Source organism: Malaclemys terrapin, chromosome 16 (genome assembly GCF_027887155.1).
Source record: "Malaclemys terrapin pileata isolate rMalTer1 chromosome 16, rMalTer1.hap1, whole genome shotgun sequence".
Lineage (NCBI taxonomy): Eukaryota > Metazoa > Chordata > Testudines > Emydidae > Malaclemys > Malaclemys terrapin.
Genome location: NC_071520.1, coordinates 14258858 through 14282968, shown reverse-complemented (window position 1 = coordinate 14282968; position 24111 = coordinate 14258858). Strand labels below are relative to the sequence as shown.

Below are 24111 nucleotides of genomic sequence, written 5' to 3'. Positions count from 1 at the left end.
TATATTATAACCCCAGGCAGTGTCTTCGGGGACCACTGTGTCAAAGGCATGGATAGTGTCTGTCCAATTGTGGTCTGCTCCAGGGGGAGGGTTACCACAGACTAAAAGCTCTGGGGGATGCTTACCCCTAGCACTGCAAACAACTCCAGAGCACCCACCACCGCCGGGGTGGTTTGCATCTACGGGGTCAGGCTAGGTTTTCCGCACAGCAGGAAGCAAAGAATGGGCTTTTGTTATCAAAGGATGAGCTTGAACTGACACAGGCTCTTTTTCATTCAACAAATGGCCAAGACCTTGGGTCTTAGGGGAACCCCAACCTTCACCTAACGTTGGAAAGACTTTATCCTCCTAGGGTCCCATAACACTCATGCGGGGGTAGTCAATTTTTTTGTCAAGGTCCAAATTTCTTAGTCAAGGTATATTCAAGGTCCAGACTCCAGAGAGCATGATAAAAAATAACAATAATTATAATAGTAAGTAAATAGAAAGATTTCAGAGTCCGTTCAAAAGCAGCAGGCACTCCAGATTTGGCCCACAGTCCAGCTATTGACTATCCCTGCACTGACGGGGGGTTCCGGGTATGTGTAGTGTGCGTTTAAATCTGCTTATTATTATATGTTTTCTCTGTGATGGTTTTGTGCTTTGAATCAATATGAGTGATTAGAAAGAGCTGTTTGGGCTACTGGTAAATGTCACCTGTCATAGCTCCCGGAGAGATAGCAGGGCACAGGCGCTGGCTAGTATCAGGGGGTAGCCGTGTTAGTCTGTATCTACAAAAACAACAAGGAGTCTGGTGGCACCTTAAAGACTAACAGATTTATTTGGGCATAAGCTTTCGTGAGTAAAAACCTGGCTGTTAGGCCTGGTTTGCTGGGGATATCACTGTGTATGGCAGGGGGCAGTGCACCCTTAACACCTTCCCCTCCCCCCCGTCAAAAGGGAGCAGGACATGTGTCCCTGCTCGGCTGCTCGGTGACAGGTGACGGCTGGAGGCCTGAGACCTTCCTGGGCATCCCTGGAGCAGACCACGGAGGGGAGCTACAGGTGCAGTTACACTGTGACATTGATAACAATAACACTTACAAACAGCACACTGTCACACACAGCGAGAACCAGCCTAATAACGCAACTTACAAACATTGTCCAAGGTGGGTGAGGGAATATAAGAGATATTACTTCACCCACTTTGTTTCACTAATACCCGGGGACTGATAAAGCTACACCAACACTGCACGTAACACTCCCTTCACACACCGTCTCCTCCACAGAAGAAGCTCTCGTCAGGTCATGGGACATGTTTTCTTTGACAACAGTAGGTTTATGTCTCACTTCCCCGTCTGTCTGTGTCACCGTGATTTTGATCACTGCTGCTGTCCCACACCTTACAGTAATAATCAGCCTCGTCCTGCGCCTGGACTCCAGTGATGGCTAACGTGGCCGTGTTACCGGAGTTGACACCGGAGAATCGATCCGGGATTCCGGAGGGTCTGTTGCTATTCTCATATATAATAAGTAGGGGGGCGCTGCCAGGTTTCTGTTGGTACCAGTGCACATACTTGCTACCAATGTTGTTCCCTGAGCAGGTCAGTTGAGCATTTTGTCCTGGAGACACAGACACTGAAGGCGGCTGAGTCAGCACGTACTGGGCGAGAGAACCTGAGACAGGAGGAGAAAATGCATGAATAAAATTACCCAGCATTGACTTTATCCCTAGTTAACATAGTTATCCCTAGTTTGCAGGCAGCCAGGGGGAAAAGCAAACATCATGTATCACCTGAGACGTAAGTGAGCAGCGTAAGGAGCAGAGGTGCCCAGGCCATGGTGGGAATCCAGACGAGCTCGGCTTCCTGAGGCAAACGGGTCTGTGGCTGGAAGCTTCTGATTCTCTCTTAAACCCCCAGCGCTGGAGAACGGCCCCTTCATGCAAATCTGCTCCTTGCTTGCTAGCTACTAAAGCCTCCTCATTCACCCGTATGAGAGGGGCAAGACACAGGCCAGGGGAAAGATTCTGGGACCAAGTCTTCCCTGCCCTACACTGGTGTAAATCCCAGGTAACTCCACTGAACTTTACCTTGTTGTAAAAGTGAAGTAACTGAAAGGAGAATCAGCCCCTTTGTGTATAAACTCGAATATTTAATGATGTAGAGCAGGTATTGTTGAGCCCAGGCTGCCCTGCTGAGGCATACTGAGCATGCACCTCAAAAGCATAAAAGGATCATTAAACATTGTGGTTAGACATATCGTATCAGTGTTGGCACTGCTCTGGGGAAGGGTTATATTTCTGGGGACCATCCATTGCAGGTTCAAAGCTTTGCTCAGTTTCTGATCGGAATCTCCTTTTGTAAAGCTTTGGGAATGGAAAAGTGGATGAGGTGTGTGGTTGCTGGCGATGTATATGCAGAGCAGATTGGGAGGTGGGAAAGCAAATGGCTCAGCCTGGAAGAGATTGTCCTGCACGCTGAGAGGGGCTCGCACCATCAGATCTTAGGGCAGAGTGGGAGCCACAGAGGGGAAGGGGGGTAGTTCAGGGGATAGTTTGTGTGTGTTCAATTTGGACAGGTTTCTGCTCAGTGCTGGTTCTTGGACAGGCACCTGCTTAGTCTGTATCAGTAGGGAGCAAATGTCGTCAGAGAACTAACTACCAAGAAAGCGTCCCCTTGAGACACATTCCTGAGAGACTGAGGAATAACACGCAGAGAGTGTGTATGTCCTATGGGCTCCTCGTATGGTGATGTCTGACGCACCTGCTCTCCTCCAGTTCCCACCCGTTTCACCTGCCCCTCTCCGCCCACAAGGAAAGAAGGAAAAGGGGGGGAACCTGGGAGGTAGCAGGAAAAAAGCATCACTGTTATTATTGTTGTAGCCCCCCATAGTATCCCTCCCCGGCAGCATGCGGCCAAATGATTCATTACAAACAATGACCAGTGTCTCCGGTTAGGCATGTTCTAGCTGAAGAGCTCCCTCTAATGGCCAGCGCTACACTTGCAGAAGTGATCTCTTGCCCCAGCTGACAGTTTTACCAACATTTCCTATTCTAATTCCTGCTCCCCAGGCCAGCTTGGGACCTTGGTTCCTATTCCCCAGCCCAGATTTAGATCCTGGCAGAATTTTTAAAGTCACGAGAAGTTGCTCTGCTTCTTAGTAACCTTTGCATTAGCCCAGCCGTTCCTGCTGACCTCCAAACGCTGCAGCTGGCCCTGGGCACCTCAGACAGCCCATAGGGATGCCAAGCTGGAAGGGGAGTTAGAAATAAGGTGGGGACTGCTGGGGACAGGGCAGGCTGGAAGCAGTGGGGAGCTGTGTGCTTGAATGTTTGAGGCTTTCGGGCATGCTAGGGTCATGTTTTCAATATCTTCTCAGAAATCCCGAGGGCTAGAAATTTCCTTACCTAGTCACTGAAAGCTGAGGTGCTCATGGAATCACTGGACTCCAGAATCTGGGGCTTTCAGCAAACCCCCTATTTAGCACTGGACTCGCTATAAAACTGCAAGAGATGGTGACTCTGATGAAGGGCAATGAAGATGGGAAGTTAAAGGTTAAATTTGGCCCCTGTTCAATGGGAAACCAGTGCAGAGAGCGGTGCCCGGAATGATGGGCTCTCGGACACCTGGGGTGCTGAGAAATTGGGCTGGATTTCCCCTACCTCCCTGGCTGCTCTGTCAGCATCTCTTTTGTCAGCTCCTTCTCCTTCCCCGGTCCCCTTCTCTGTGGGAGTCCCACAGTCCTCTCTCCTTTTCTCTCTCTGAACCTTATCCTTCAGTATCTCCGTCTGCTCACATGGGGTCATTATCACCTCTGTGCTGGTACATTTCTCCACTCTAGCTGTGACAGGTTGGACCCCCCCCTATCTGGGATGCCACCCAAGGTGCTGGGATCTCACTGAGCCCGCCCTTTCCAGCTGCCTGGGCTTTCACACCCTGTTTTTGCTGTGCTAGGCTCTCAAGCCATCTATAGCACACACACACACACACACACACACACACACACACACACACACAGGTAAGGCCACACCCAACTGCAGACACAGATGGGCTCTATGGGTAGTGATCAATGGCTCCATGTCTAGTTGGCAGCCAGTATCAAGCAGAATGCCTCAGGGGTCGATCCTAGTACTGGTTTTGTTCAATTTTTTTATTAATGATCTGGATGATGGGATTAATTGCACCCTCAGCAAGTTCACAGATTACACTAAGGTATGGGGGTGAGGTCGATACGCTGGAGGGTAGGGATAGGTTCCAGAGTGACCTAGACAAATTGGAGGATTGGGCCAAAAGAAATCTGATGAGGTTCGACAAGGACAAGGGCAGAGTCCTGCTCTTAGGAAGAAAGAATCCCATGCACTGCTACAGGCTGGGGACCGACTGGCTAAGCAGCAGTTCTGCAGAAAAGGACCTGGGGATTACAGTTGACAAGAAGCTAGATATGAATCAGCAGTGCGCCCTTGTTGCCAAGAAGGTTAACGGCATATTGGGCTGTATTAGTAGGAGCATTGCCAGCAGATAAAGGGAAGTGATTATTCCCCTCTATTCGACATTTGTGAGGCCATACCTGGAGAATTACATCCAGTTTTGGGCCCCCCACTACAGAAGGGATGTGGAAAAATTGGAGAGAGTCCAGCGCAGGGCAACAAAAATGATCAGGGGGCTGGGGAACATGACTTACAAGGAGAGGCTGAGGGAACTGGGTTTATTTAGTCTGCAGAAGAGGTGAGGGGGGATTTGATAGCAGCCTTCAACTACCTGAAAGGGGGTTCCAAAGAGGATGGAGCTAGGCTGTTCTCAGTGATGGCAGATGACAGAACAAGAAGCAATGGTCTCAAGTTGCAGTGGGGGAGGTCTAGGTTGGATCTTAGGAAACATTATTTCACTAGGAGGGTGGTGAAGCACTGGAATGGGTTACCTAGGGAGGTAGTGGAATCTCCATCCTTAGAGGTTTTTAAGGCCTGGCTTGACAAAGCCTTGGCTGGGATGATTTAGTTGGTGTTGGTCCTGCTTTGAGCAGAGGATTGGACTAGATGACCTCCTGAGGTCTCTTCCAACCCTAATAGTCTATGATTCCATGAAGTCAGCTCTGTGTGAGAGAATTCACCCAGCACTCGTGTGCACACCCCCTTTGGGGAGTAAACCCAAAGTAATATTGTCTTGAGCTGTATAGAAAGATCTGCACAGCGCAAGCTCATAAAAATTCTCCCTCTCCTTCAATGTGAGGAGAAATATGCACAGCTTCTTGGTCCCCCAGTTAATAATTGCACAAACTGGGTTTAATAATAAACAAAAACAAGTTTATTAACTATAAAAGGCAGATTTTAAGTGATTATAAGGGATAGCAAACAGAACAAGGCAGATTACTAAGCAAATAAAAAAAAACACGCATACTAAGCTTAAGATCTTAAAGAGACAGATTTCAAGAAATAATTTCTCACCGTAAGTGTTGTTTAGGCAAGTTGCAGACTCTCTATAGCTTAGAGTTCCAGTTAGTTCTCTTGACAGACTAGATTCCTTTCTTAGTCTGGACTCAGCCCTAGCCTGTCCTACCGCTCAGTTCCTTTGTCTCTTCAGGTACTTTCAGCAGTCTTTCTTCTTGGGCAGGAAGGCAATGGAGATGAGTCTTGTTTGCCTTACTCCTCAGCCTTAAATAAGATTTACACAAGGCAGGAATCTTTAGTTTCCCAGTCTTGACCTCCCTCTCCTTTTCGTGGAAAATTACTAGAAATCCAAGATGGTGTTTAGTGGCAGGTGACAGGACCACCTGACCTAGTAGTGTCACAGGTAGGTCCCAGGTTGCCTCTCAGATAAATTACTTTTTGTAGTTCTAACGAGGCCAATTCAATCATGGTGGATATGACCAATTCCCAACAGTTGACAAGAAGGGGTGAGTATCAACAGAGGGAAAATTATTTTTTGTAGTAACCCAGCCACTCCCAGTCTTTATTCAGGCCTAATTTGATGGTGACAAGTTTGCAAATTAATTCCAGTTCCACAGTAATTTCCCCTCTGTTGCTATTCACCCCTGTTGGGAATCCACCCTAATTGAATTGGCCTCGTTAGCACTGACCCCCTTGCCCCCACTTGGTAAGGCAACTCCCATCTTTTCATGTGCTGTATAATTATACCTGGCTAGTTTTTTTCACTCCATGCATCTGATGAAATAAGGACTCCTCCTTGTATTATCTTCAAAGTCTTATTCTTTCTTTGTAATGGTCCATCAAGGCTAATGGCCTGTTGTCTGATGGATGTCTCCCAAATACACACACAGCTGTAATTGTTACATAGTCAATATTCCTAACTTTAGATACAGAAATTGGATAATCCCATTAAGTCAATTGTAATCTTTCCAATGATATCTTAAAAGACCCATCTTCCTTAAAATATATCTCATTTATGCCATATCCATATGATAAGCATATTTCCATAAAGAATATGGGGTGTAATGTCACACCGGCCCTGTCTCCTGCTGCTCATTCTCGCATCTGGCATGGTCTCGCCGGTATCCCGCCCTTTAATGGCTCATCTGGTGTCAAGTTCACACTGACCAAAACTCAGCTCAGAAATCTCCCTTGCCAACCCCTCTCAGCCAGTCATGCCACCCTGTTTAGCTCTTGGTTTCCTTATCTGTGGTGCCTCATGCCCCATTCCCCTCTATACCTATCCACCCCTCTGCCTCTGATATGTTTCTGCATCAGAAATCTCAGGGTCTGACTCCATTGTCTTTGTGGAGTCCTTGGGGAAGATCTGAGAAGGAATTAAATTGTGCTGACACTTACGGCTGTGATAGGAGTGTTGTCTCTCGCTCCCCACTCTGATAGCAGAGGGGATGCTGACTCTTAGGGAGAAGAAGGTGATAGTCCCCATCCTGCAAAAGGAGAATGATGAGGGAGCCGGAAATAGCTGTATGGACTGAATTTCCTGGTCACAAACTGCTGTGTGATTTGTCACAGCCAGAGACAAAACTGTGCAACTGGTGAACTGTGCACACAGGGCCCAGGCCGGGGAGAGGAGGGAAGGGTGTTTTTGTCTCACTTCCCCATCTGTCTGTGTCACTGTGTAGAACAGCACTGCCACTCTTCCGCACCGCACAGTAATAATCAGCCTCATCCTCTGCCAGGACCCCGGAGATGGTCAGATAGCCGGCGTTACTGGACGTGTCTTTGGAACCAGAGAAGCGAGCAGGGACCCCAGAGCCCTGGCCCTTGCTGGAATCCGAATAGTAATACAGCAGGTATCGTGGAGAATTCCCAGGTTTCTGCTGGTACCAGTACACATAGTAGTCACCGATGCTGGTCCCAGTGCTCATGGTGCAGGAGAGTTTCACGGTGTTTCCTGGGGACACTGACACTGAGGGCGGCTGAGTCACCACAGTCTGCGAGCTGGAACCTGGAAAATATGGTGGAAATTTATCAACCCCTCCCTGTCTGTCCCCAGCCGCTACTGAATCTGGGTGTGTCTTGGCTTCAGCAGCAACTTATTTAACCCACTTCCCCTGTTCTCACCTGTGCACCACGTTCCTAGTAGGACGATGAGGGGAGCCCAGAGCATGGTGAGGAGATTTCAGGTCCTTGGGAGAAAATAGCCAGATCCACTGAGAAGGCCTGAGAGTCTCTGCCCCCTATATTGACCCTTCTGGGGTAGAAGCATCTAAGCTCCACCTTTATTCTAGTTTGTTCTTATGTGATTGGGTCCTATGATCACAGAGGCTGGGCACGTGGGAGGAGAGACCATCCTTTAGGGAGGAGCTCCTGCTCTATAAGGTCACTAGCTCAGCTCCACTCCAGCAATGACCGTCTGCCAGTATCAAGGTTTCATTTGAAAGCTCACAGTGGAGGCTGCTGGAGTTCAGACTGTGCGACAGTTTCCATTCTAATCCCTCATTTTCAGTTATTTGTAACTTTCCCAATCCTTCCCCTGTTGGCCTGTCATTTCCCTGCTTTGCCTGAGGGTTCATTGATCACTCACACTGATCAGAAACCAACTCAGCAGTTTCTGAGAAGGAGGCGAGGGCAATAAATACACTTTGCCCAGGATTAGCCATTTCTGGAGACAACTAGGGCAGAGCTAAGGAGGAAATGGGGGGATGCTGCAAAGTTCCATTCTCCCATCTAAGGGTCCACACTAGAGGGTCTGGGTTTTGTGTCTGGTAATGGACATTATTAGTAGCTGCTCTTTGCTCACTGGGATGATTTATTTCCATCATCTCCAGGACGCCCAGCTGGGCTACACGAGTTTATGTTTATTCATGAGCAGTTTTTATTGGGCAGAAAATGGAATTCAGAGAATTGGGCGGTGACTCTGCCGCCCGTTGAGCTGAGAGCTAGGAATGAAAATCCCACTGAAGAAATAAGTGTCAATAAAAGAAAAAAGTATCACTGTTATTATTGTTGTAGCCCCTGATAGTATCCCTCCCCAGCAGCATGCGGCCAAATTATTCATTAGAAACAATGGCCAGTGTCTCTGGTTAGGCATGTTCTAGCTGAAGAGCTCCCTCTAATGGCCAGCGCTACACTTGCAGAAGTGATCTCTTGCCCTAGCTGACAGTTTTACCAAAATTTCCTTTTCGAATTCCAGCTCCCCAGGCCAGCTCGGGACCTTGGTTCCTATTCCCCAGCCCACATTTGCCTCCTGGCCGAATTTTTAAACTCATGAGAAGTTGTTCTGTTTCTTAGCAACCTTTGCATTAGCCCAGTCATTCCTGCTGACCTCCAAACACTGCAGCCGGCCCTGGGCACCTCAGACAGCCCATAGGGATGCGAAGCTGGGAGGAGAGTTAGAAAGAAGGTGGGGACTGCTGGGGACAGGGCAGGCTGGAAGCAGAGTGTAGCTGACTCACAGAGGCCAAATGGGGAGTTGTAGCCCCAGGGTCATGGAGCTCTGCTGAGCTCTACTAGGTTCCTTAACCCGTCGCTCCCCATGGCTGCTAGTACTGCATGCAGGCTTCTGGCAGTCTCCGCAGGTGACTTGGGCTAGTGCCATGAAGCAAACAGCCAGCTCCTAGAGTTCTGAAATTCTGAGTCAGGCCGCTGGAAATAATGAAATAAATAAATGTACACATGGGGACACCATTCTATGTGTCTTTGAGTGTTTGAGCCTTTCGGGCATGCTAGGGTCACTTTTTCAATTTCTTCTCTGCGATCCCAAGGGCTGGAAACTTTCTTACCTTGTCACTGAAAGCCGAGGTGCTCATGCAGTCACCAGACTTCAGAATCTGGGGCTTTCAGTAAAAACTCTAATGAGCGCTGGACTCGCTATAAAAACCTCAAGAGATGGTGACTCTGGTGAAGGGCAATGAAGATGGGAAGTTAAAGGTTGAATTTTGCCCCTGTTCAATGGGAAACCAGTGCAGAGAGCGGTTCCCGGGGAAGATGGGTTCTCGGAAACCTGGGGTGCTCAGTAATTGGGCTGGATTTCCCCTACCTCCCTGGCTGCTCTGTCAGCATCTCTTTTGTCAGCACCACCTCCTTCCCCGATCCCCTTCTCCGTGGGAGTCCCACAGGGCTCCCTGCTTGTCCTCTTCTTTTCTCTCTCTGAGCCTTATCCTTCAATATCTCCATGGGCTCACCTGGGGTTAGTCTCACTTCTGTGCTGACGACTCCCCAACACACTTCTCCACTCTGGCCCTGTCTCCTGCTGTTCATTCTCCCATCTGGCATGGTCTCTCCGGTATCCTGCCCTTCGATGGCTCATCTGGTGTCAAGCTCACATTGTCCAAAACTGAGCTCACAAATCTTCCCTGCCAACCCCTCTCAGCCAGTCATGCCAGCCTGAATAGCCCTTGGTTTCCTTATCTGTGGTGCCTCATGCTCCATTCCTCTCTATACACATCCACCCCTCTGCCTCTGATTTGTTTCTGCATCAGAAATCTCAGGGCCTGACTCCATTGACTTTGCTGCAGGCCTTGGGGAAGATCTGAGAAGGAATTAAATTGTGCTGACACTTAAGGCTGTGTTGTCAGGAGATTTGTCTCTGCTCCCCACTCTGATAGCAGAGGGGATGCTGACTTTTAGGGAGAAGAAGGTGATAGTCCCCATCCTGCATAAGGACAATGAGGAGGGAGCCGGAAATACCTTGTTAGTCTCTAAGGTGTCACAACTACTCCTCGTTCTTTTTGCTGATACAGATTAATATGGCTACCCCTCTGAAACCTGTCAGAAATACCTCTGTGGACTAAATTTTCTTGTCATAAACAGCTGTGTGATTTGTCACAGTCAGAGGCAAAACTGTGCAACTGGTGAACTTTGCACACAGGTCCGAGGCCGGGGGAGAGGAGGGAAAGGTGTTTTTGTCTCTCTTCCCAGTGTGAGAGACAGAGAAGGGGGCCTCTCGGATATACGGTAAAAGGTGCAATGTAATAAAAACAGGGCTATCATTTGCCTCTGTCAATAAATATCCATCCTCCTCCTTTGAAATGCACCTTCCGACTCTCAAAAGCAAGAGACCAATGCTGGATGCCAGGGTCATCCAGGAGCTACCCTTATAAATTGCTACAGCCCCCTCCAATAGAGGTGCAAGACAGCACCTCAAAACAGGAGCTCAGCCACTCCACAATGGCTGATCTTCATCTGTGTGCAACCAAGGGATCAGTCCTTCCTCTGCTAGTAGTACTGGAATATTTTTAATAGTGGGGGTGCTGAAAGCCAGCCCCCTTACCCTTGTCCATGCCCCTTCCCCCCAGAGCTGGGGCCAGGAGCAGGGCTGTATCTCTGGGAGTGGGGAACCCAGACAGGGGTAAGGGGGACGAAGCTGGGACCACAGCTTGGGGCAGGCGCGGGGCCGGCAGCTAGGACCCTGGGTGTGGGGCTGGCAGCGGAGCCCTGGGCACGGGAGTGGAGCCCCGCGTAAAGCCTGGGGGTGCTGCAGCCCCCCCACACCCCTAATTTCCGTGCCTATGTCACATGTTTACGGGGGCAGTGACCAGGCATGAGAGCGCCTGGGGGGTGCTTCAGGTGACCAGACCTACCCGGCTACTGCACAGAAGGAGACTGAGGAGATTCATCTTGTTCTTATGGAACAGGGGGTTATGCCAAGTTGGGGCTTGGAGGACACAAACATTCCTGAGGTTAAAAAAAAAGCGGGGGGACAAAGAAGGACTCTGGGCACTGAGATGAGAATGAGCCTGCAAGGGAGAGGGAGGTTGTCATAACTATAAAGGGAAGGGTAACAACCCTCTTGTGTACAGTACTATAAAATCCCTCCTGGTCAGAGACTCCAAAATCCTTTTACCTGTAAAGGGTTAAGAAGCTCAGGTAACCTGGCTGACATCTGACCCAAAGGACCAATAAGGGGACAAGATACTTTCAAATCTTGGTGGGGGGAAGGCTTTTGTTTGTGCTCTTTGTTTTGGGGGTTGTTCGCTCTTGGGACTAAGAGGGACCAGACATCAATCCAGGCTCTCCAAATCTTTCTGAACAAGTCTCTCATATTTCAAACTTGTAAGTAAACAGCCAGGCAAGGCGTGTTAGTTTATCTTTGTTTTCTCAACTTGTAAATGTACCTTTTGCTAGAGTGTCTCTGTTTGCTGTACTTTGAACCTAAGGCTAGAGGGGGGTCCTCTGAGCTCTTTAAGTTTGATTACCCTGTAAAGTTATTTTCCATCCTGATTTTACAGAGATGATTTTTACCTTTTTCTTTAATTAAAAGCCTTCTTTTTAAGAACCTGATTGATTTTTCCTTGTTTTAAGATCCAAGGGGTTTGGATCTGTATTCACCCCGGAATTGGTGAAGAGTCTCTCAAGGCTACCCAGGGAAGGGAATTAGCTTTGGGAGTGGTGGCAGCGGACCAGATCTAAGCTGGTAGTTAAGTTTAGAAGTTTTCATGCAGGCCCCCACATTTGTATCCTAAAGTTCAAAGTGGGGAAGAAGCCTTGACAGAGGTTATCAAATGTAGGAAGCTGAGTGTGACATTGTCTGATTAAAATATGATTTTGCAAACCATAGTTGCTACCACTGCTACATAATTGCAGCAAATCTTACACAAAATATAACTCATGGCCAGAATGGGTTAAACAGCATGCAGGCTGGATGACCCAAAGCCGACCTTTAAAGACATGTTAGAAATGGTAATTAGGGGCCATTCTATGGCCAGGTAGGCTAGAACTTTGAAATGCAAACCTATATTGTTAGCAGTGCTACTACTTGTGTGTATCTTTGATGCTTGCATGTAAACAGACAGTTCCTGCCTGTCACTATAACTATTAATTCAGAGATCAAAAGGGAATAATAGCATTTAGATGAATCTTGGGTAAAATAATGTCATTGTCTCTATGTCTCTTTGAAGTTTGTAATAGACTGCCTAATGGATAAATTGCCCTATGTTAATTTGTGTAACTAATTACTGATGGTGTTTAGAAAGCAAAAAGTTACACCAAAAGCCTATTGTTTAACCAGGACTGTGTGGTCAAGTGGATGCTAGAACATTGTATGAAAAGACCCCTGAGTCCTGATCCTGTTCATCTCAGATCTGCTTGAGGTTTCATGCAGGGGAAGCCTAAGCCACAAGGACTGAGATCCCGGTTCTAACTGGATCGCCCTGAAATATAAACATGGGACTATAACCTATGGACTATTTCTGAAAGAACTCTTTGCAACTACGAAGTTCACCATCGCTGCTATGAGTCTGATCCTTAACAACTGAACTCATGTCTCTATGGATATTGATCTTTTAACGATTCTCTCTCTCTTTTGTTTTTTAATAAATTGTAGTTTAGTGAATAAGAATTGGCTGTGGTGTGTATTTGGATAAGATCTGAAACATTCATTTTCCTGGGAGGTAATGTGTCTGATCCTTTGGGATTGGTAGAACCTTTTCTTTTATGTGATGATATCAGATTTTTAGAAATCTTCATCATATTTGACTTAGGTACCTGGATGGAGGCCTGAGGCTGGATCACTTCAAGGGAACTGTGCTGTTTGGACTTTTGAGTAACCAGGAAGGTAATAAAGAAGCAGTTTTATGCTCGCTTGGTAAATCTAAGTATTGGAATATCCACCAGCTTTTGGGGGATTGTCTGCCCCATTCTTTGCAGTTCACCCTAATTGAGTGACCACAGCGGGTCCCCGCTGGGACCCTGGTCACATTGAGGTGGGGGCTCATCATCCAGTCTGTGCTGCCAGGTGAGAGGCTCCGTCATTCACAACAGGGGAGAGATCAGAGCAATAACACAGAACCAGCAGCCATGAAGGGCTTTGCTGATCCCTTTCTGGGGAGACTGTTGGCCTCTGAATCCTCCCTCGTCCCAGGGGGATGCAATGAACTCTCGGAGCCAGATCCTCAGTGGGTGTAGCTCAATGCAGTGGCACTGAAGTCAACAGAGGAGGCTGATTTCCACCAGCTGCGAATGTGGCTCCTGCACTGTGATCAGGGAGGGAATGTCCACGGGGACAGGGAGGTGTCATGCGTTGAGCCAAAGTTGGCTGGGAAGATCCTGGCCTGTTTAAAAATGAAACCTCCACCCCACTCCTCTGAATGAGCCCCACAATAGTAAGAGGGAGCAATGGAAGAAGTCTAATGTTCCCCTGTGGCAGGTTTGTGTCTCACTTCCCCGTCTCACTGTGTCACTGTGCTACTGATCACTGCCGCTGTCCCATGCCTGACAATAATAATCAGCCTCGTCCTCCGCCCAGACTCCAGTGATGGTTAACGTGGCCGTGTTACCGGAGCTGACCCCAGAGAATCGAGCAGGGATTCTGGAGCGTCTGTTGCTACTGTGATAGATAAGCAGTAGGGGGGCGGTGCCAGGTTTCTGTTGGTACCACTGCACATGGTAGCTCCCAATGTTATTCCCTGAGCAGGTGAGCGGAGCATTTTTCCCTGGAGACGCAGACACTGATGGCGGCTGAGTCAGCAGGTACTGGGCCAGAGAACCTGCAACAGGAAGAGAAAACATGGATAAATTCACTGTTTCATTACTGTATTGAGTGAGAACTCACTCTGCTAGGGTGACCAGATGTCCCAATTTTATAGGGACAGTCCCGATTTTTGGGTCTTTTTCTTATATAGTCTCCTATTACCCTTCACCCCATGTCCCAATTTTTCACCCTTACTGTCTGGTCACAGGGAGCTGGAGAAGGGAAAATATTTTTGGATGAAGAAAATGAAAGAACCCCTCCCCCTTGTCACACCTGAGCAGTAAGTGAGCAGCGTGAGGAGCAGAGGGGCCCAGGCCATGGTGGGAATCCAGACGAGCTCGGCTTCCAAACGGGTCTGTGGTTGGAACCCTCCGATTCTCTCTTAACCCCCCAGGGCTGGAGAATGGCCCCTCCATGCAAATCTGCTCTCTGCTGATTGGCTGCCAATACCTATGACCACCACCCCCTTTGGGAGGAGAGTAACACAGGGAGAGTTTGTCTATATAAATCCCCATTGTAACTGAGATAGGGAAGAATTCTTTTGTTTTCTGTTTGCCAGGGGACAATAGGGAGAATCCTGGAGCTGAGGAGCTCCCAGTCTGCACAACCTGCTCTGCCAATTAGCTCATGGAGCAGAGACTCTCTGACTGTCTGTACCTGGGGCAACAAAACCAGCTGAGATTTGTTGTCATGGCCCCAACCCACAATCCCTTTCAGTTACATACCACCAGGCTTTGGGTCACAACCAGAAACATGGCTAGATTCTGGGTGATCACTGGTGAGATGCTGCCTGGAGTGAGTGCTGCTGAGTGGGGCCATGGTTTGGGGGTCGCTGGCTGGGGGAGGTGGTTCGGCTGAGCGGGGAGCAGTGGGGTGCTGGGGTGCTGGTAGAGGGCTAGGATGATGCTTCGAGCTGCTTCCTTTTCACCTGCTCTTTGAGTCAGGGCAGCACCATTTGAAGATGGCGAGGAGCCCGTTGGTCACTGTGAGTCGTGGGGCCTGCAGGTGGCCAGGGGCCAGCTGATCACCACCTTTACACATGGGTCCCTGGGGCAGAGCACGGAGTGACTGGGGGGAGGGAGGAAGCAGGAGGGGCTGCAGGCGTAGGCAGCCCCAGTGCTTCTCCCCCTCTGCCCTCAGGGTTTGGGGATTTCATCATGTCCTGGGGGGAGAGCCCCTGCCCTAGAGATCTGGAGCAGGGAGGGCAGACAGGGCTGGATGAGAAGCTCGTCCCCCAGAGCTGAAGGCCCCTAGGGGAGCTCATATGTACCATCGATCTAAGAGCCGTTAGGGTATGAACAGCCCCTGAGCCCAGAGGCGACTCTACCGCAGCAGCTGGTGGCTGGTCACTGTGACCTGCACACCCCATTCCGCACCCTTCTGCAGCTTGGGGATGATCAGCTCCCCCTAGTGGTCAATGTCACACACACCAGGATCCTGTTCCTCTGCAGGGCAGTGGCATTGCAGCACACAGGCTGTTCCTTCGCAGCTCCTTCTTCTGTGTGTGACCCGGCTGATCTCGCCATCGACTTCCTCCCATCTCTGGGGAGATCAGTCATTTTATCAGACAACTTCAATTGCCTTGAGGAGGTTTCCTCCCAGTTTGTGTTGTTAGGTAAAAAAGCAAGTCCTCACTCACCTCTCCAGCACCCGAGTTCGTGCGGAGTTGGTATGGGGCTCACAATCTGTCAGAGACCAGACACCAATTCGTTGATCAACGGGCTCACACTATCCTTAGCTTGAAAGGCTTCAGAGTAAGTGTGGCAAGTTTATTAGGGGTGAGCATCAATATTTATACACAGAAGTAAACAAAGTGATTAACAGATCATAATCGTCATGCATAATCAAACAAGATTCTACAGGATAAAACAGGTTAAAATGTAAATTCAGAAAGAGATAAGGGGAGATCGCTACTTAAGGGGAGGGGGAGTGTCATGAGTAGTTCCCAGGTCAGAGCTTCGGTTAAAAGTTCAGATAGAGACATCAAGTCTGGGTTAAGTTTAAGCTCATCAAAAGTTCAGACTCAACAGTGTCAAAGCCAAAAGTCCTGCGGGAACAGAGCATCTGCAAACCAGCATATTTAGATTCATAAAAATATTCCCCAAGAGCAGCTTTTGCTTTTTGCATGCTCCAGTCTGTGCACAACGGGGCTCTCAGCAAAACCTCCTTCCAGGGCGTGAGCCCCCCCAGAGGGCTCTGTCCTGCTCATTGCACATTTCAAATCGGGATGCCCGTTGGCAATGCTTGGGGTTCTTGGAGTATTTACTCTGATCCCCAGTGGGTCTGGCTCAGAAGGAAGAACTGCAGCCATTGTGGAAGCTGCCAGGAGGGAAGGAGGGGGAAGGGGCAAGTGGGTGGCCCCTCTCCCTCCCGTCCAGATTCCTGGGGGCTCTCAGTCAGGACTGTCATTCCTTTACTTTCTGATCCATCACCCGCCCATGGGCTTGTTGTTTCAGAAATGTCAGGATCTTGCAGCCCCCTCTTTGCTGCAGGCCCCCGGCGAGATCTCTGGAGCCCTGACTAGGGATGTCACAGGTGGCTGTAACTTGGGCTGCTCCTCCCACTGCCCACGCTGAGGGGATGGTGACCCAGAGACAGTCCCTGTCCTGCAGGAGGAGAGGGAGGGGGGAGACCAGCGACTGTTCACCCAGAGCAAGGATTCACCAAGGAAGAGCTCTGCTTTCCCCTCCCCCAAAGAGAGACAGATTGAGCAGGGTGAAGGGCAGACGTGTCCGGCAAACCACAGCAGTGACAGTCTGAGGAGAGTTTTTGTGTGAGAGTGTGAGGAGGGAAAGAGCAAGGGCCATAGAGAGCTGTGTCTGTTAGAGCCAGATGAAGACATTCAGAGGCCCTACACGCCTGCCTAGCACAGCCTCCTTGTGTCCTGGCCTGGCCCCCACACCACGGCCCTTCTGCTCCTTGGCTTGTCAGGGCCAGGGGTCATCCGCACAAGAGCAAGCACAGCCAGTGACTCCATTTGGTGCAGCAGGGGCTTCCCCACTCTCTGGAACCATTTCCTCTGTCACCAGGTCTCCGGCACAGCAGGGAGAGGCATCAGCACTCACCCAGGCAGGCTGGGGACTCCTTGTGGGGTTGTTTGCTGACACATCCCCAGCAGAGCTATGATGGAACAGCATCAGTAAAGAGCCCCTCAAACAGCTAGGGTGGTGTTGTTAGGAACCCCCTGAGCTGCACGTTTCACAGTTGAGGTAAATAAGGCAAATCACACTTTCCCGTTGCTATTGTTTCAGGCTCTCTGCACATTCAGGCAGTCGCTGGTTACATTCAAATCACATTTCCAAGTTTTTCTTCACAGTCATAAGGGTTAGGGTTTTTGTTTTAAAGAAAGATGAGATTCTGATCTCCTCATTGTACTCAGGAGGGGACGGGTGGCAGGTTTTTGTCTCACTTCCACTTCTGTCTGTGTCACTGTGAGGATCACTCCCACCCCTCCACGCAGCACAGTAATATTCAGCCTCATCCTCTGTCAGGGCCCCGGAGATGGTCAAATAGCCAGTGTTACTGGACGTGTCTTTGGACCCAGAGAAGCGAGCAGGGACCCCAGAGCCCTGGTGTTTGTCAGAATCTGACTTGTGTCTCAGCAGGTATCGTGGAGAATTCCCAGGTTGCTGCTGGTACCAGGACACATGGTAGCCACTGATGCTGGTCCCACTGCTCATGGTGCAGGAGAGTTTCACAGTGTTTCCTGGAGACACTGACACTGAGGGCGGCTGAGTCAGCACAGTCTGCGAGCTGGAACCTGGAAAATATGGTAAAAACCTGTCAAACCCTCCCTGTCCGTCCCCGGCCCCTAGTGACGCGGTTTCGGAATTGGCTTCAGACGTAACTTTAATATATATTTAACCCATTCCCTGTGTTCTCACCTGTGCACCATGTCCCCAGCAGGACAATGAGGGGAGCCCAGAGCATGGTGAGGGGATTTCAGGCCCTTGGGAGAAAAACAGCCAGAGCCACTGAGAAGCCTCCACAGCACCTGCCCCTTATATTGAGCCTCCTGAGTGAGGAGCATCCAAGTTTTGCCTCTATGCAAATTTGCTCTCATTTGATTGGTCTCTATGATCACAGGGAGGTGGTCATGTGGGAGGGGAGAAGTGATGAGCTCCAGCCATGGTAGGTCACTCACCAGCTCAGTGCTATGCCCACAGTGACCTCTCTGCTAGACTCTCCTTCTCAGCAGCGAGTCCTCAGGGTTAGGCTACAAGAAGGGTTTCATTTTAACCCTTTGTTTTCCATTGTTGGTAACCATTCAAATCCTTCCCTGTTCGGCTTTCTACTTCCCAGCCTTGCGTGCAGGTCCATTGTTCATTCTCAGCTGGAGCAAACACAACTCAGTAGGTTTTTCAACGGGGGAGAGTGAAGTAAATACACCTGGCCCCTGAGCAAAACACTCCAAAGCCAGAGCAGAGATAAGGGGTAAACGGGGCAAAAGCGATAACCCCCATCTCAGGGACCATCTTGCTGGATGCGTGTGGCTTTGTACTTGGCAACATCGTGACTAACAGCGACGGTGTCTCCTGGCTGCAGAGGAGGCTGCCAAGGATTTCGCTTATCCATTAGGAGTTTGTCTAGGGGTGTCCGGGTACTTAGCAGAGCTGGGCCATGGCAGGGCAGCCCTGCTCCGATAGCCAGGGGCGAAAAGCTCAATATCAGAGCTAAGTATGTTGGTGATTATTTATTGTGGAAGAAGAATAAGACACTCACACTCTGATGGGCTGCTCCCAGGGAATCCCTAGGACCCTTGTTCCTGGCATAGGGAACGGACCTTCCCCATCAGCCACTGAAATCCCCGCAGTGCATTGGCAGCGCTGGGGAAGACCAAAACCGAATCATCAAGTAGTCACGTCTAAGTGGTTAACTTGTTCCACTATTGGCCTTGAGAGGGAGGGCTCAGTCTGCAAGTAGGTGACCAGATGTCCCGATTTTATAGGGACAGTCCTGATTTTTGGGACTTTTTCTTATATAGGCTCCTATTACGCCCACCCCCTTTCCTGATATTTTACATTTGCTGTCTGGTCACCCTATCTGCAAGAGATTGTCCTGCACACGGAGAGGGGCTCGCACCTTCAGATGCTAGGGCAGAGTTGGAGCCACAGAGGCGAAGGTCTGTACTTCAGGGATAGTTTGTGTGTATTCAATTTGGACAGGTTTCTGCTCAGGTCTGTTTCTTGGACAGGCACCTGCTTACTCTGTATCAGCAGGGAGCAAATGTCATCAGAGAATTACCGAGAAAGCGTCCCCTTGAGACACACTCCTTAGAGACTGAGGAATTACACGTGGAGAGTGTATATATCCTATGGGCTCCTCGTATGGTGATGTCTGATGGCACCTGCTCTCCTCCACTTCCCACTTGCTTCACCTGCCCCTCTCTGCCCACAAGGAAGGAAGGAAAAGGGGGAACCTGGGAGGTAGCAGGAAAAAAGCATCAGTGTTATTATTGTTGTAGCCCCCCATAGTATCCCTCCCCTGCAGCATGCGGCCAAATGATTCGAGACAAACAATGGCCAATGTCTCCTGTTAGGCATGTTCTAGCTGAAGAGCTCCCTCTAATGGCCAGCGCTACACTTGCAGAAGTGATCTCTTGCCCTAGCTGACAGTTTTACCAACGTTTCCTATTCTAATTCCAGCTCCCCAGGCCAGCTCGGGACCTTGGTTCCTATTCCCCAGCCCACATTTGCCTCCTGGCAGAATTTTTAAAGTCATGAGAAGTTGCTCTGCTTCTTAGTAACCTTTGCATTAGCCCAGCCGTTCCTGCTGCCCCCAAACGCTGCAGCCGGCCCTGGGCACCTCAGACAGCCCATAGGGATGCCAAGCTGGGAGGGGTGTGGGGACTGCTGGGGACAGGGCAGGCTGGAAGCAGAGGGGAGCTGACTCACAGAAGCCAAATGGGGAGTTGTAGCCCCAGGGTCATGGAGCACTGCTCATCTCCACTGGGTCCCTTAACTCTTCGCTCCCCATGGCTGCTAGTACTGCATGCAGGCTTCTGGCAGCCTCCGCAGGTGAGTTTGGCCAGTGCCATGAAGCAAACAGCCAGCTCCTAGCGTTCTGAAATTCTGAGTCAGGCTGCTGGAAATAATGAAATGAATAAATATGCACACGGGGGCACCATACTACGTGTCTTTTAGTGTTTGAGCCTTTTGGGCATGCTAGGGTCACTTTTTCAATATCTTCTCTGCAATCCCGAGGGCTGGAAACTTCCTTACCTAGACACTGAAAGCTGAAGTGCTCATGGAATCACTGGACTCCAGAATCTGGGGCTTTTAGCAAAACTCCTAATTAGCCCTGGGCTTGCTATAAAACCGCAAGAGATGGTGACTCTGATGAAAGGCAATGAAGATGGGAAGTTAAAGGTTGAATTTGGCCCCTGTTCAATGGGAAACCAGTGCAGAAAGCGGTGTCTGGGGATGATGGACTGTTGGATGCCTGGGGTGCTGAGTAATTGGGCTGGATTTCCCCTACCTCCCTGGCTGCTCTGTCAGTATCTCTTTTGTCAGCTCCTCCTCCTTCCCCACTCCCCTTGTCTGTGCGAGTCCCACAGGCCTCCCTCCTTGTCCTCTCCTTTCCTCTCTCTGAGCCTTATCCTTCAGGATCTCCATCTGCTCACATGGGGTCAGTCTCACCTCTGTGCTGATACATTTCTCCACTCTGGCTGTGACAGGTTGGACCCCCTCACCACATGAGGTGCTGGGGTCTCACTGAGCCCACCCTTTCCAGCAGCCTGGGTTTTCACACCCTGTTTTTATTGTGCTAGGCTCTCAAGCCCTCTATAGCATGCACATACACACACATGCGCGCGCGCACACACACACACACACACACACACACAGTTAGGGCCACACACAGATGCAGACACAGACTGAAGTCAGGTCTGTGTGAAAGGATTCACCAGCACTCATGTGCACACCCCCTTTGGGGAGTAAACTCAAAATAATATTCTCTTGTGCTGTATAGAAAGATCTGCACAGCGCAAGCTCATAAAAATTCTCCCTCTTCCTCAGTGTGAGGAGAGATATGCACAGCTTCTTGCCCCTCCCCCGATAATAATTGCACAAAATGGGTTTAAGAATTTAAAAAAACAAGTTTATTAACTATAAAAGGCAGATACTGGTAGATACTGGCACTAGAAAAGGTTCAGAGAAGGACAACTAAAATGATTAGGGGTTTGGAAAGGGTCCCATATGAGGAGAGATTAAAGAGGCTAGAACTTTTCAGCTTGGAAAAGAGGAGACTAAGGGGGGATATGATAGAGGTATATAAAATTATGAGTGATGTGGAGAAAGTGGATAAGGAAAAGTTATTTACTTATTCCCATAATACAAGAACTAGGGGTCACCAAATGAAATTAATAGGCAGCAGGTTTAAAACAAATAAAAGGAAGTTCTTCTTCACACAGCGTACAGTCAACTTGTGGAACTCCTTACCTGAGGAGGTTGTGAAGGCTAGGACTATAACAGCGTTTAAAAGAGAACTGGATAAATTCATGGAGGTTAAGTCCATTAATGGCTATCAGCCAGGATGGGTAAGGATTGGTGTCCCTAGACTCTGTTTGTCAGTGTGAAGATGGATGGCAGGAGAGAGATCACTTGATCATTACCTGTTAGGTTCACTCCCCCTGGGGCACCTGGCATTGGCCACTGTTGGTAGACAGGATACTGGGCTAGATGGACCTTTGGTCTTACCCAGTACGGCCGTTCTTATGTTCTTATGTAGATTTTAAGTGATTATAAGGTGGATAGCAAAGAGAACAAGGCAGATTACTAAGAAAATAAAACAAAACACACATACTAAGCTTAAAATCTTAAAGAGACTGGTTTCAAGAAATATTTTCTCACCCTAAGTATTGTTTAGACAAGTTGCAGAGTTTCTATAGCTTAGAGTTCCAGTTATTTCTGTTTGCAGACTAGATTCCTGTCTTAGTCTGGACTCAGCCCTAGCCTGTCCTACCGCTCAGTTCCTTTGTCTCTTCTGGTACTTTCAGCAGTCTTTCTTCTTGGGTGGAAGGCAATGGAGACGAGTCTTTTTTGCCTTACTCCTCAGCCTTAAATAACATTTACATAAGGCGGGAATCTTTTGTTTCTCAGTCTTGACCTCACCCCCTTCTTTTAGTGGAAAATTACTAGAAGTCCAAGATGGTGTTTAATTCCAGGTGACAGAAACCTCACCTGACCTAGTAGTATCACACCTAGGTCCCAGGACACCTCTCAGGAAGGAGTGAAATGACTATCTTCAAAGTCATAGAAATTGGATAATCACATTCAGTCAATTGTAACCTTTCCGATGATACCTTAAAAGACCCATCTGGCATGAAATATATCTCAGTTATACCATATCCATATAATAAACATATTTCCATAAAGAATATGGGGTGTAATGTCACACCGGCCCTGTCTCCTGCTGCTCATTCTCCCATCTGGCATGGTTTCTCTGGTATCCCGCCCTTTGATGGCTCATCTGGTGTCAAGCTCACAGTGCCCAAACTGACATCAGAAATCTTCCCTGCCAACCGCTCTCAGCCAGTGATGCCAGCCTGAATAGCCCTTGGTTTCCTTATGTCTCGTGCCTCATGCCCCATTCCCCTCTATACCCATCCACCCTCTGCCTCTGATGTGTTTCTGCATCAGAAATCTCAGGGCCTGACTCCATTGTGTTTGCTGGAGGCCTTGGGGAAGGTCTGAGAAGGAATTAAATTTTGCTGACAATTATGGCTGTGATAGGAGTGTTGTCTCTCGCTCTGATAGCAGAGGGGATGCTGACTCTTAGGGAGAAGAAGGAGATAGTCTCCATCCTGCAGAAGGACAATGAGGAGGGAGCGGAAAATAGCTGTGAATTTCCTGGTCATAAACAGCTGTGTGATTTGTCACAGCCAGAGACAAAACTGTGAAACTGGTGAACTTTGCACATAGGGCCCAGGCCGGGGCAGAGGAGAGAAGGATGTTTTTGTCTCACTTCCCCATGTGTCTGTGTCACTGTGTAGAACAGCAGTGCCACTCTTTATCACAGCACAGTAATAATCAGCCTCATCTTCTGCCAGGGCCCCGGAGATGGTTAAATAGCCGGCGTTACTGGACGTGTCTTTGGAACCAGAGAAGCGAGCAGGGACCCCAGAGCCCTGGTGCTTGTCAGAATCTGAATAGTAATACAGCAGGTATCGTGGAGAATTCCCAGATTTCTGCTGGTACCAGGACACATAGTAGTCACCGATGCTGGTCCCACTGCTCAAGGCGCAGGAGAGTTTCACAGTGTTTCCTGGGGACACTGACACTGAGGGCGGCTGAGTCACCACAGTCTGCGAGCTGGAACCTGGAAAATATGGTGGAAATTTATCAACACCTCCCTGTCCGTGCCCAGCCACTAGTGAATCTGGGTGTGCATTAGATTCAGCAGCAACTTATTTAACCCACTGCCCCCTGTTCTGACCTGTGCACCACGTTCCCAGTAGGACGATGAGGGGAGCCCAGAGCATGGTGAGGAGCTTTCGGGCCTTTAGGAGAAAACAGCCAGATCCACTGAGAAGGCCTGACAGTCTCTGCCGCTTATATTGATCCTACTGGGGGAAGCAGCATCTAAGCTCCACCTTTATTCTAGTTTGTTCTTATCTGATTGGATCCTATGATCACAGGGAGGTGGGCACGTGGGAGGCGAGACCATCCCTTAGGGAGGAGCTCCGGCTCTATAAGGTCACTAGCTCAGCTCCACTCCAGCAATGACCATCTGGCAGGATCAAGGTTTCATTTGAACGCTCGCAGTGGAGGCTGCTGGGGTTCAGACTGTGCGACAGTCTCCATTCTAACCCCTTGTTTTCAGTTATTTGTAACTTTCCCAATCCTTCCCCTGTCGGCCGGTCATTTCCCTGCTTCAGGGTTAGGAGGGGGACGTACTCCTCATCTTGGGACACTCATCTGAGAGATCCCTTCTCTTCATCAGGCAGAGAGCAGAAACGGAACCAGGCTCTATGCTGGGTGAATACCCGAATTATTGAGCTACATGTTATAAGGGAGGCTGTCTCCTCCCCAGTCGCTTTGTGTGGAGTTCGGTGGTCTCTGAGCACGCCCACCAGATCCAGTCCCACGGGCAGTAGGCAGGGCAGGGCAGTTTGAGAATCATGCTGGGGCTTAGGCATGAGCTAGGTGTTGGGTGTCTAGAGGGAGGAAGCAGCGCGCGTGCTAAGAGGCAGAAAGACAGGTGCCCAGGGAACTTTTAGAGCAAAAACGTAGCTGCCTAGTGAGTTTGGGCACCTACAGGGTTGGACGGGAGC

At 49.3% G+C, this 24111-nt stretch overlaps 1 protein-coding gene and 2 gene segments (V, D, J or C); all 3 read right to left on the bottom strand.

Moving 5' to 3' along the window:
- LOC128824541 (immunoglobulin lambda variable 5-39-like) overlaps window positions 1-24111 on the bottom strand; it is a 159733-nt gene that overhangs the window by 125519 nt on the left and 10103 nt on the right.
- Window positions 933-7606, bottom strand: LOC128824792 (immunoglobulin lambda-1 light chain-like). Its single transcript, XM_054006706.1, has 4 exons — window positions 7490-7606; window positions 7020-7373; window positions 1387-1656; window positions 933-1015 (listed from the first exon to the last, which is right to left on the bottom strand). The coding sequence occupies exons 1-4, from the start codon at window positions 7533-7535 to the stop codon at window positions 933-935; spliced, it is 753 nt and encodes a 250-aa protein (XP_053862681.1). The 5' UTR covers window positions 7536-7606.
- On the bottom strand, window positions 13553-14157 carry LOC128824547 (immunoglobulin lambda variable 3-21-like). The segment is given in 2 exon segments: window positions 13553-13854; window positions 14112-14157. Coding segments are annotated over 2 exon segments (348 nt in total).

Bases quoted from the DNA above. Each gene is read 5' to 3' on its own strand.
- LOC128824792 (XM_054006706.1), bottom strand. From the start codon at position 7,535: ATGCTCTGGGCTCCCCTCATCGTCCTACTAGGAACGTGGTGCACAG. The intron at 7,374-7,489 runs GTGAGAACAGGG...CATATTTTCCAG, and splicing joins ACTAGGAACGTGGTGCACAG to GTTCCAGCTCGCAGACTGTG. The intron at 1,016-1,386 runs GTAAGGTGTGGG...GGTCTGCTCCAG, and splicing joins GGACGAGGCTGATTATTACT to GGATGCCCAGGAAGGTCTCA.